Source organism: Panthera tigris, chromosome D2 (assembly GCF_018350195.1).
Source record: "Panthera tigris isolate Pti1 chromosome D2, P.tigris_Pti1_mat1.1, whole genome shotgun sequence".
Classification (NCBI taxonomy): domain Eukaryota; kingdom Metazoa; phylum Chordata; class Mammalia; order Carnivora; family Felidae; genus Panthera; species Panthera tigris.
Window position 1 is genome coordinate 36,449,346 of NC_056670.1, and position 13,195 is coordinate 36,462,540.

Genomic DNA, 13,195 nt, shown 5'->3' on the forward strand with positions numbered 1-13,195 from the left:
ATCTGGGAGTTTATAAAGCTTCTAATGTCCAGGTTATACCCTAGATCAGTTAAACCACAGTTGCTGAGGTGCGACCCAGCCATTGATATTTTTTTTTAAGTTTCTCAAATGAATACAATGTGTGGCCAAGGGTGAAAACCTTATCGTCTCAATTGGCAAAATGTCTATCATGCAATGGCAGCAAACTTTCATAAGCATTAGTGTTATTATTACAGTTGTTGGTGGTGCTGGTGGTGCTGGTGGTCAGATGGGCTTTGCCTTAGACCCAGAATCCGCATGCAAAATGAGCATAATACCACCAAACTCTGTTCAGGATCTGCAATATTTCATTCTCCGAGCTCATCACACACTCCTCTCCCACATCAAACCTCCCATGCTTCAGCTCTCCCACGCTTTTGCTTCACACCCTGTTCTTTGATCACAGGGATTAACTGCCTGCTTTGTCATGGCCTCTCAGTCTGTAAGCCCCAACACTGGTTTGACTTCCCCATCTATCATCTTAGACCTGGCGACCATTCATTTTAATATCCTCTGAACAGCTCCATGGAATCCTTCGCCTCCTCTGAATTGCTATCCCAAACTCAAGCCATTTTGTACATTTTCTGCTGTTTCTGCCAAGAGCTGCAGAGAAGATCGCAGAGCTGTGTTGACTGGCACCATAACGCCTTCCAACCCCAGCTGGCCCTCACCAACACTCACTCACACCCTCACCTCACTCCAGCCAGCTTCCTTACATGTTTACTGTAATGTCTGCCCTGAACCTTTGTCACCGTCAGTTCCCAGTCCCAACTGTCCCGGTCCCTCAGATCTTCAAGGAAAACCAAACTGGCAGCTTCGTGAAGAAAGGAGAGCCATCTGACTGCCTCCAGCTTATAATCTTCCTCATCTAGCTTTCCGTTTCACAGGGACCAGGGCCATTCCTTCTCCTTTTGAAGGCCACATTGTTTTCTCCTGCTTCTCTCTGTTACGCTATCATATAATGACTTCCTCCTAAAGCTTCAAACTCTCCCTCTCAATGGGGTTTCACCTCAGTCCACTGCAGCCAACAAATATGGTGGATTTCTCCACGTTCTAAAAACAGAAAGGAAATCTCTTTTTTGACAAGATTCCCCTGAAATACCCTATTTCTCTCCCTATGTGCACTTGAAAGAGTAATACACGGTTTCAACTTCTCACCTCCCATTAATGCTTCAGACCCCTCAACGCCAGCCTCCACTGGCAACAAGCTACTCAAGCTGCTCTTGCCAAGGTTGTCAACAACTTCCTGAGGGTCAAATGCACCATTGCCTCTTTTCGGACCTCATCTACTTGACTTTCCTGTAGTATCTGACAGTGCTAATCATTGCTTTCTTTCAGATCAGTGCATCCCAACAAATTCTTATGGCATGTCAACTCTGTGTCAGGTCCTGTGCTAGAGGCACTGGGGACATGAAGATGAGCAAAAGAAGAATGGTCCTCGCCTCTCAAAGAGCTCATAGTCTATTCAAGAAAACATATGCATCAATACTTAATTAGGATACACCCTAAATTGCTATCTGGAATTTATTCAACTCTCTTCTTTACTTTTGATAGTACCCACTCCTACTTCCTCAATCTTTGCCCTCAGGCCCTTTCACTGGATTCTCTCCCTCTGTTTGTCACTTCACTGTTGACATTTCCAAGGTTCCAGGTTTGGCCCTTCTCTCTTGGTTGCTCTGCCTTCTCTCTCTGGGAAATATCCACTCTCGAGGCCTATACACCATCCATCACCAATGATTTCCAAGTCTGCAACCTCAAACCTGACTTTATCCCTATATAGTCAGGGTATGGTTGTATTTTTTGTTAGATATCTACATATACTGTCAACTCAAATGAACCAGGACCATATTCTTTGCCATCTGCCCCGAGCCTGTTTCTCCTCCTGAGCCCTCAGCTTACTTTATATCCACCTAGTAGTCAACCCCAGAACTCATTACCAGCTCTTCATCCTTGCTCATCCACACCTCCATCCCACCTGACTGGCCTTCAATGGGCTATCTTTGCTGTTACAAATCCACCTCAATCTCTGCCTGGCCCTTGTGACTGCCATCGCTATAGCTGTCCTGTCATCTCAGCCCTATAATCCCAGCCCTTAAAATGGCAACAAGCTGATGACTTAGACCTGTGCCATCCAATATGGTAGCTACTAGCCACATGCCAGTATTTAAATTCAAATTTATTAAATTAAGTAAAAGGGAGAAAAAAAAAATCCTCAGTCACACTGGTCACATTTCAAGTGCTCAAGAGCCACATGTATTCAACTCATCCACAAACGTCACCTCTTCTTGGAAACTTTCGCAACCCCTTGAAGTGTATAAACAGAGGAGCTCTTTTGTTTCTAGCCTCATCCTTGTCTCATTGCACGGTAATTGTTTATGGGGGTATCTCACCCACTCACCTGAGCCCCTCAAGGATGGTGAGTGCTGAATCCATGTCATCTTTGTGTTCTGGGCTTTTATAGTGCCTGATGCATAGCAGACACTCATTTACTCCTATTTCTTTCTCTAAGAGTTACCTTCACTAGGAGGTTAGCCAGGAAGGAACTATAAGATGTTCATTTCATAATGTGATTCAAAAGCACAAAGGGAAACTCAATCACATGCCCCCTCTTTTCAGGTACTGACTCAAGTGGCTCTCTGAGAATGGGCCCTTCCTTCCTCTACCCACCCTCCCTTTCAAGATCAGGCTCAGTTCTTGTCTTTTAGAACCACAGGGAAACAGTCTGGCAAGAGCCACTGTTGTACCAGCTGATTTAAATTGAAATGTTTTCCCCAGATAAATACGTGCTAAATAATATACCAGCTCTCCAGCCAAAGGGAAGTGACAGGCGCTCTGTAAATAAAGGCACTTAGTTGCTGGTAAAGAGCTGTAAAGTGGTTCTGAGCTGATGTTTGCTGACCAGCAAGAAGCAGCTTCACCTGCTTTATATAATTGTCACTGCAGTCTTGCCTGCTGTATATTAAAACTGCATCTCATAGACCCAACTGTCACATCGGATATACCATCCAGCATGGGGTATGCCACCTTTCTCTGTAATTGTTTTTGACAACCAGCCATCACATCTCAGATCTTTTCAGAAAGCGTCTGGTCCAAAGTCCCTAGGCTGGGTCAGTTCTGACACCATGTGGGCTAGAACAGTGGCACCAAAAGGGAATGTGAATAGAGAAGAGGAAAAAGAGGTTTTGTTAGTCTCAGAGACCAGATAATGCACACTGGCAAGTGTCTGAACCCAAATCTCAACAAAGACTCTACCTCCTCAATGTTAAGGTACATTTTTCATGTTACATGGTATCATGCTAGAAAAACTTTCCATTGAGATGCATGGATATTTTGGCCCCAGAGCACACACGCTTGCCCTGAGTCCACACTTCTGTCCTGCTGAGTTTTGGAGAATTGGTAATGTAGCTCTCAAGACAAAGCCGAGGATGCAGCTTCATAAGGGCTGCAGAATAAATAGTGGTGAAAAGTGGGTAGCAGTGGCCAGAAATCTATGTTGCTATCCCTCAGGGGAAGTTAGATTTGCTTCCCAACATGCAAAGAGTAACACGAAATCCATTTTGTACCCTGTAATTCCAATCTACTTGGAGCGTGGTCGTGACAAATACCTAGATGAAGGGTAATTAAAATATCTGAGGCCGATGAGCGTTCCAGCTGGTCAAACAGTTCTCAAGGAGGGACAGTGACAGGGAAACCTAGTTTGTCCCTGCAGCCCCATGGGCTGGGACAAACCCAAGGAGTGGGCTGTGTGATGAGCAGCCCAAGATGAATACAGAGCACTTGCCCATCAGAGAGAAAGTCACTTCCTGTGCTGATGGCCACCGCTGGACTTTTGGAAGGTCAGAGTGTCCCCAGAGGAGGGTGTTAGAAACCAAGGACAAGAGAAGGGCAGACAGAGTAAGAAAACAAGGGGAAATATGGGCTCAGTGTGCTGGTAGCTTTGGCAGTCTCTCACTGAGAGCAGAATGAAGTGCTTGCTGGCTGCTGGGGGACATGGGCTCCACACCACTGCTGACCAAGAGTCTGAAAATTGCCGCTGGCCATGGGGTACATCCTTGGCCTCCTTTGGTGTGTATGTGTGTGTGTCTGGGGGGTGGGTGTACTAAAGAAGGAGTGCCCTTCTCTTCTTTGTGCAGGAAAAATATGCTCCCGTTCCCTTTCTTCCTTATCTCCCGCCAAAGCCTATTTTCCTTGCTTATTCCTGTCCTAAAGCAGTAAAGAAGGCTTTTGAGAATCAGGTATGTGCGGAGGGGAGGGGAAGCCTTTTTATCAGCGTGGCCATCATATAGGATCTGAGAGGCTGGGGTCAGGTTTATGAGAGCTGGAAGGAACACCCATGTCAGACACACACGTAACTCAATCAGGCATTGAGATTCTGATCTATGGACCTTGACAATCACAATTATTGAATTGGGAGAAAACAGACATGCTGGGGAAAGGGAGTATTTTCCGGCCCCTCCTGCTCAGTTCCATCTGCCCCCCACCCCCCGCCTGAAGGGAGCGCTTCTCCTGCTTCCACTCCTTTCCATTCCCCTTGCTAGCTCCCGCCAGGAGAAGAGGAGCGTCTAATCGGGTTGGTCAGCATGTTCACTGGACCGGGCTTTGTTAGCGTGCAGAATATTGTGCCTTAAAGCAGTGCACACGAGTCACCTGGGGACCCTGTTAGAATGCAGATTCTGACCCAGGAGGTTTGGGGTGGGCGTGAGATTCTGCATTTCTAACAAGCTCCCCAGGGGACGCCCATGCTGGGACGGAGTTGGGAGGACACATGAGGAAGAACAACTACTTAAAGGCAGGAACCAAATGGTGGCTTGGCTCTTCCACCTCCCAGAAGGCCAACTTACTGTCTCCTCATATCCTCTGTCACCTGTGCTCCCTGAGCAGGCAGGACAGAAGGCAGTCTCTGGCTCTCCAGTACACAGCTGGGTAGGTAAGACTCTCTTTTAGAGCCTTGACATGTTGCTATGACCTGAGGCCCAGCTGATCAAGTGGATACCAAGATTTAGATCTGGGGGAGAGGCAGAGGATGGCAGAGTGGAGAGGTGAAAACCAGGCTTCAGACCGTAGCAGTCAGGGTTGCATCAAGAATAGAAGCCACTCTATTCCAAGTATAAGGAAAATTAGATGTGGATGCCACCATCGGAAGGGCTGTAGGAACAAAAGTCAAAGAGGCCACCACGAGCCATTGCACTCGCAACACCAAGTTGCAAGCCCCACAGGAGGTACTGCAGATCTCCAGGCAGCTCGAAGAAGGCCACACCACGCCCCTCAGTCCCTAGCAGCAAAGCCAGTGATTCTCAGAAAGCTCCTTTAAAAGCTGCTTTGAACCTCGCATCTGCTCAGGGTCTGGCTGCCGCTGCCTCCAAAGAATCAAGGTCTCTTTGTCTCTTCCAAATTCCAGATCTCGTCCCAGTGCCCGGCTCTCCTTGGCAGACTCCAGCCCAGAACTGTGCAGGGCAGAGGATTCTAGGAACTGCCGTTCCCAGCTTTGCTGCACTGTTGAGCAGATGTTGGAAGGAGGTGGTGCTGGTGCTGAGCTGACAAAAGATCCAGCAGCACATGTCTGGGCTGCAAGATGGGGCTGAACTTTATCCCGTCAATAAGGTCGCGCTTCATATCCCAGCAGCTAGAGTTCTCACGGCTGTGCTCCCTCCACCTTTGGTCCTGGAATGATGGGATTCAGGCCCCCACCATGCACCCAATGTCACCCATCCAGCAGACCACTTATGACAACGATCCTGCAGTTCATGGCAAGCCTGCGCAGAAGCAGTCCTGCCAAGGCTCAGATTAGTCAAGCTGTTTGTTACAAGGTTTTGCTGTGCTGCCTCTCTGAGACTTCTAGATGACATCTTTACTAGCAGCTATCTGCCCAGGATCCCAGAGAAAATGACAGGGAAGATGGGGGCAGAGCAGAGAAGGTGGATGTACCTCATTTCACTCTGGCATGCCTGCTGTAGAGAACGTGTGGGCTGATGAGCCTCACCTCTTGCTAAATGACTTTTTGTGTCCCTATAGTCCCCGCTGTCCGGGGGTCACCATCCATAGGTCAGCGGATAACAAGGTAAAGCTTAACACCCCCATGCAGCTATAACAATGGCAATGCTTAACATAGGTCAATGGCAAAAATATATACTGCAGAGAAACATTAGGAATTGTTCAGCCAGCATCTTTTCAGTGCCTGACATTTAGCTGGTGACCCGGGTCACAGAGCCACTGTTTGGGAAGACTGAGGGCAGTGGCAATTGAAAGGCTGCTTTCCTCTCTGGGAAGGCAGGCTATTCGGAGTGTGGGTGTTCAGGTGTTCTCAAGCCTGCTTCCCGAGATGGTAAGAAGACGCGGCAGATGCCCCTTTGAAAGCCATCACCCGGACCACAGGTTTTACTGCCAGCAGGCTGGTGTGAGCCTCTTTGAATTACTGAGTGAAGGATATCCCTCTTGCCAGCCCCTGTCCCCTGTAGGCACAGCAGAGAAGTATTACAGGCTGTCCTTACCTTGGGAATTAGCCTGCAAGACCCCGATGCTGTCATCAAACTGCATAGATTTGATGTTGAGTGACGCCAAGATGCATTCCTTGTCCTGCAGCGAAGTATCATCAATATTATTCTGATTGGCTGACAGGATAACGCACATGTCACAGAGGTTGATGTTGACGGCCCTTAAATCAGCCCGACTTAATGGCGTACCCTTTGGCACCGAGGAAAGGGAAAAAAAAAAAGAAGAAGCAAAAGTGAGACCGAGGGACGAGAGGGAAAGAGGGGGAAAAAAAAATAAAAACAAATTAAAGATGGAGCCGGAGCTTTGGGAAATTATTTAACAAGTATCTTTTTTATGCCTTGACATTAAGCTGGCCTAACTACATTCAAGGGAATAGGAGCTGTGTGCTAATCTAAAGGGTAGTCGGTGCTGATGGCAGCATTTCAGGCTTGCTCTCCACACTCAATCAAGCCGTTGCTAACAAACGAGGGAGAGGAATAATGCCAGGGTTCTACATCTTCTTCCTGCCTGGAAATTGTCTTGATTTAAGAAACTGTCCTGTGGCAACCTCTGGCTTTCAGAATGTAACGAGGGGGTGGGTTTCAAATGCCTGTTTATTTAATAGCAGGTCACTTCTGTCTCGGGCAAAAACAGCAGCTCTGACTAGAATTTCCAATGCAGCCAAGGGGAAATAGCCAGTGAGCATGGTATGATGAGGTGGGACTGATAGCACTGCTCAACCTGGAGGACGTGAGAGGGATGGAATTAATGTGCATCTTGTAAAGGGGAGGGGGGAAGAACTTAAGCTTCAAGTCATATAATTTTATTGCAAATTTTCAGCAAGAGAAAAAAAAGCGCAAGAAAATCGCCTAATTGACCAACAACAGAGTGATGGTTGAATACACCACTGGACATACATACAAGGAAAGTCTATGCAGCAGGTAAAGAGACCAAAACAGCTCTCCATGTAGGTGTAGCCTGGGCAGGATCTCTAAAATAGTGGGATAAGTGCAAAACAAAAACACAAAGAAACAAGTCCTAGATCATTTAAAAAGTATTATTTCATTTATGTAAAAAGAAACCCACAAAATAAAACTATATATTTATGAATGCACTAGTAAATGCATGTACATTTGGAGAGAAATTTAAGGAAAAATATACACTAAACTAATAATAGTAATTACCTCTAGGGAGGAGAATAAGATTGGGGGTAAAGGGAAAAGTTTGTTTTTGACTTTACATACTTCTGTCTTGTTTGAATATTTTATAACAAGAACGTATTTGTATATTACCGGTGTAATTAAAAATAAATAAGCCAGTAAACAGATTTTTTAAAATCCCGGAACAACAAAAAAGCAGTGGGGGAAAAAAAACCCAGAACAAGGAGGTAATGACAGAGAGGAAGAGAAGGCAAGCACAGGTAGGAAAGAAGGGTTAAGTGTCAGAGGGGAGAGGCATGACCTCCACACGCTCTGTGTCCTCAGGAGGGATCACAGAAGAACTAATCAGGCCATCCATGTCAGGGCTCCCCAGGGGCCATGTGGCATCATTTTGGAGTTCACACACTTGGTCCTTCAGCCTGGATCCAGCTTCTGCTCTGCCTACGTGAAGATTTGAGTTGACTTCAACTCACTGACCACGTAGGGAGAGGGTTTGCCAACCCCCATATATCCCCGGATGCCTTCCTCCCATTCTCCTTCCTGGAGAAGGGGCTTTGGGATGATGGAACTTGGCCGCTCAGATTGAGACCATCAACCCCCTTTGAAGCCTCAGTGAGAGACATGATTCTGCTCTCAGGCCCCAAAATACTGCTGCAAAGTGGCATTATGGAGCAAGAGGCATTTAGTGCTTTGGGGCTGGGAAGCTACTAATTCCAGCCTCTGGAGCAGTATCTTCTGAGAGGAGAAGAATCCCTCTTTTCCAGGGATCACTTGGTACAAAGTAAGTCTGACCAACTTCCTGAATCATTTTGCCAGTGCATAAGCCTCAATTGCCTACATTCATATTCTTTTAATTTTCACCTTGTAGGGAATCCAGCAGTAATTGTGATATAAGACAATCCCTGCATAGTTGTATACACACGATTTCAAAACTCAAGAAATACCGATGACATATATAGAAATACCATGTTTCTCTGGACTGACTCCATACGTGGGGCACTGTTTAAACAATGAAATATGTGAAGACATAGAGGAAGGCCCATTTGTACAATATGCTGTGCTTGAGTGTGTTAAATTTCGGAGGGTTTAAAAAGGACCAGCAAATATGAGAGCTCATTCATATGTAGGCCAACAGGTGAGTGCATGTATACAAGGGCACACAGGAGACACACACATATACACACACAGAATGCACACACACACACACACACACCAAACATTACCCATACACCCAACACCCATACATACAGAATGCACACTTGTGTGCATGTGCACACACGCACATACACATACACATGTGCGTGCACACACACACACACAGCCCAGCAAAATAATAAGCTCTTTACAAAACACTTTTAGACCCAGTCCATGTGTTCCAAGGGACCATGTGTAAAAGCACATGTACAAAAATAATTGTGGAAATACATAATCAAATCTAACATGACTGAAATTAGCAAGGTATATATCTGCTTATGCTCTTCTATGTGTATGACTATTTGTTTTTCTTCAGGTGATTATTTTTAACTACATGTGTTTACTAAATCAGCTTACTAGTTTCCTAAATCTAGAATTGCTTAAAAGTTTATGAAAAATATATTGATTAATGATCAGGAAATAATTACGTGCCTCCTAGATCATGTATCCTGCATCTTTACACTAAATTGTCGAGTCTCAAACTGTTCCTTTTAGATTTGGGTTCTAGCATATTTTTCAATCAAGAATATCACATGCACATATGTGTGCGTACACATACAAGCCTATGAAAATATTGCTAGGCTTCTACATGAATGGGAGGCAGGGAGTGGCCAGAGGAAGGGGCTGGCCTTCCATACAACAGAAATAAAGAAAGAACTCTGTTAAATCCACTTAGTTAAAAACAGAAAGCAATATGACCAAGATTCACAGAAGCATTAATAATATCATAAATAAAATGCTAAAAATAGTTCCATAAGTAAATGCTGCTATAAGCATCATAATATCTCAAAGCACTAGGTTTGGGTAGGCAAGACAGAGAGAGAGTGTATAGACATCGATATGGTTAATACATTTGGTATCAGCTAAACTTCATGCTTGATGAGCAGCTGAACTTGGCTGCAAATTCCTTTTAATAAGGTCTCCCAGGGTTTAGATATTCCTAGACAGAGCATAAGGGAAGGGCTGAGTCCTCAGGCCCATAACCGGATGAAGAAGCGGAGGCATGATCAAAGCTACAGCTACTATATCCACCTGGGATTTTCTTTTGTGAATGAAAAGAAGGAAAAAGCATCGATAATGTGACCTTGGACTTACAGGCAATATGGACACTTTGGGAAAGTTATGAAGCGTCTCCCATTCCCGCTTGAGGTACTCAATGGAGCCCACAAACACGATGTGCTTGAGCTCGTGGTAATGAAAGTTGCTGGCACGGAGTGGCATCACCAGGTTCCGGAGGCCAATCAGGGCTGAGCTGACATCACCAAAGATGCAGACCACGACGTGGCCGCTCAGGACGGTCATGGCGGCTTCACTTCGAGTCTGCAACATGGAAAAGCGCACCAGCATTGGAGAAAAGACCTCACAGTGTTTTGGTAAGTATTTAAAAAAATACTTTCATAAAGATAGACATTTGCTGAGTGCTTACACTGTGTTATTATTTTTATTTCATCAATGTTATGTGTATGCCACATAAACTTACAATTTGAGTATGTGTGTGTGCATTATACTGGGGTCACAAATATATGTAAACATATACCCACACATAACCTGACCTTCTTTGTCACAAGATTTAAGAAAGTTATACCATCATACATATGAGCAGGTGGTCTTTCCTGATGATTTTTAGGTGGGGGGAAATATGAGAGAATAGTAATATTTATGTTGTTTAAAAAGAGAAGTCTTAGTTCACATGAAATTTTTGATAAAAGGAGTTGTCTTTGCTGTCTCTCTTGCTGAAATGATATTAAATTGGTCAGATCCTATGCTAGTCTCAGCTTGAGAATTTTCAGTTTTGAGTTCCAGACTCATCAAAGGGATGTCACACTACGTTATCACATCAACAGGTAGAACATCACATCCTCAGCCAGGGGCTGGCGAATTATGGTTCATAGGCTAAATCTGGTCTACAACCTGCTTTGGTATGGCCATGGCTGGTGAGCCAAGATTGGTTTTTACATTTTAAAATGGTTGCAAAAAAAATAAAAATGAAGATTTCATAATATGGGACAATTATATAAAATTTAAATTCCAATAAAATTTTATTGCAACTCAGCCAATCTTACTCATTTAGGTATTGTCTATGGCTGCCTTTACATTGCAATGGCAGAGCTGATTAGCTGTGACATAGAGCGTATGGCCAGCAAGACCTAAATTATTTATTATATGATCCTTTGCAGAAAGAGTTTGCTGACCCCTGTCCACTGCTGCCTTGAGTTTTCCAGGGACTGCCTGGAGTGGCCCACCTGTGAAAGTCATCAGACTATTACTTTAGTCACAAGACTATTCCCAAATAACAATTAAAAGGATCTAGAGAAAGGTCAGCCAGAGAAACAAGCCCATGTCTTCTCCCAACCCTAGGTTTGGATCTACAAAGGAGACAAATAAACGAATAAAATCGCTCCAGTGAGAGGAGGACCCCAGCTTCCCACACAAATGGTTAGCCACTGCTGCCCCTTTGCTCACTGTGTTAGTGAAGAGAATAACGCAGGAGGCCAGTTAGTGGGCCTTCCTCTGCTTCTCCTTCTGGTCCAATGCCTCCTATTCTTGCCTTGCTTGCTCCCTCTCCACTCACTGCATGCCTGGATGGTCCCATGTGGCTCACAATGCTTTGGGGGAGGCATATTAATGTCCACTGCACATATCAAACTCTGCTTGATTTAATCCCTAGAATTGACCAGTGTATTGATTGTTTAAATGCCAATATTGCAATTCACGACAATGTCAGGGTTATTACAGTAACCCCCAAGGAGAAGAAGAAGCTAGCTTTCACTCCCTGATCGTTACAATAAAGCAGGGGCTGTCACCATTATCGGTTTCCCTCTGTGATAATACAGTTATACCTACGACAGGGGCTGTAAGAAATGTCTTATAAATGGTGACCAAGAAGGACCCACTGGGAAGTCACATCCCACATCACCGCTTCATGGACAAGACCTGGAGTTAGTTACCTTGGCTGCTTGGAAGTGTGAGTGCCTGGGTACCACCAACAGAGCATCAGTGAGTCTGTAACATGCTGTGATGGGGTTTCTAATTACTTTTAATTGGTCAGGTCACCTGGGAGTCTAGCTCTCTTCAGTGAGCCTCAGGAATACAACCTGGGTTCAGAGTGGGGGATGGAAATCTGGGGAGCTGAGGAAGTCACTGGGAGGTGAGGAAGGCACCATCTAGCAAAGTGGCTGACCACAGGAGCTTAGCTCTGGGGACCAAAATACCAATCTTTAGATTGGCCACAGTAACATGACCCACAGAATCTTGTCAAGACCCCAGTTCCTGGAGAGTCTGATTTTGCCAGATTTAAGACCCAGTACAGCAACTCACATGCACATCTTGTGCTTCTTACACATCTTTGAAGGCTTAACCCAGTCTGGGCCTTCATCGCCTTAACCCCTTCAAAGCACAATCTGCGTGCACCCAGTAAGACTTCTCTTGCCACTTAGAAACATCCTAGTCCTTCTCCCCTAGATTTGAATCTTGTGCCTCATAACACAGCTTTAAATATATTGTTCCATGGTTACATTTTACATCTTCTAATTAAATGATCATTTCCTCAAGATTGAGGCCATTTCATATTTTCTAACCCCCAGAGCAGTTAGTGTCCTGCATCCAGTGGGTACATGCAACCCCAAAGCATCTTCACACAGCTGGCTCTTCTGAGTATGCTCATCTCTGCTCCAGTGTGACTTTGGAGAGGGCTTCTTGGACCACACTAACTAGCACCTCCCAGTCCCTTTCTAGCCCATGGCCCTGCTTGATTGTCTTCATAGCACTGTAGCAGTATCTGAAATGTTTTTCTATACTCATCATCTACCTGGAGATCTTCTCTTTGCCCCACTAGAACATCAGCTAGTCAGGGACTGTACCCCCAGCAACAAGAGCAGTGCCTAGCACATAAATGGCCTGTTAAAAATGTTTTGTTAAATGATATTATTTTTCAGATGACAGGTAGTAACTCACTTCCCTAAACTCTTTCATGCCAGAAGGGAACTCAGTTTGGATGTCAACTAGCCATATGCTCTTCAGGAATATAGGCAAGCCATTAAGACCTCGGATTCCAGATAGAGCACCAAGCCCTTTTACCTGCCACAGATGGGTAGTGCCACTCTGAGTTTGGTTCACCAGGGCAAAAGTGCAGTGAATACAACAGGATGTAAATACACAGAGCACCTTTGTGATTAGAACCATTTGCGCTCCTGGTAAATTGGACAATTGCTGTTTGTTGAGAATTCTGACTTTCTGTGCTTTTGTCTGCGACTTTCACACCTCCAAGACAGTCTCTAGCACAACCCTGTATTGGCTCTTAATTGCTTGATTATAATTAAACTGAGAAAACACACATATACACACATTCCAAT

The 13,195-nt window shown here is 45.0% G+C and overlaps 1 protein-coding gene across 7 annotated transcripts in view; it reads right to left on the reverse strand.

Annotated features, from left to right (window-relative positions):
* KCNMA1 (potassium calcium-activated channel subfamily M alpha 1) overlaps positions 1-13,195 on the reverse strand; it is a 726,630-nt gene that overhangs the window by 62,622 nt on the left and 650,813 nt on the right. For all 7 annotated transcript variants that reach the window (XM_042961232.1, XM_042961231.1, XM_042961233.1 and 4 more), the window contains 2 exons: positions 9,939-10,163; positions 6,507-6,699 (listed from right to left, as the gene is read on the reverse strand). In XM_042961232.1, coding sequence (XP_042817166.1) covers positions 6,507-6,699; positions 9,939-10,163 — 418 coding nt within the window. The remainder of the gene's footprint in view (positions 1-6,506; positions 6,700-9,938; positions 10,164-13,195) is intronic.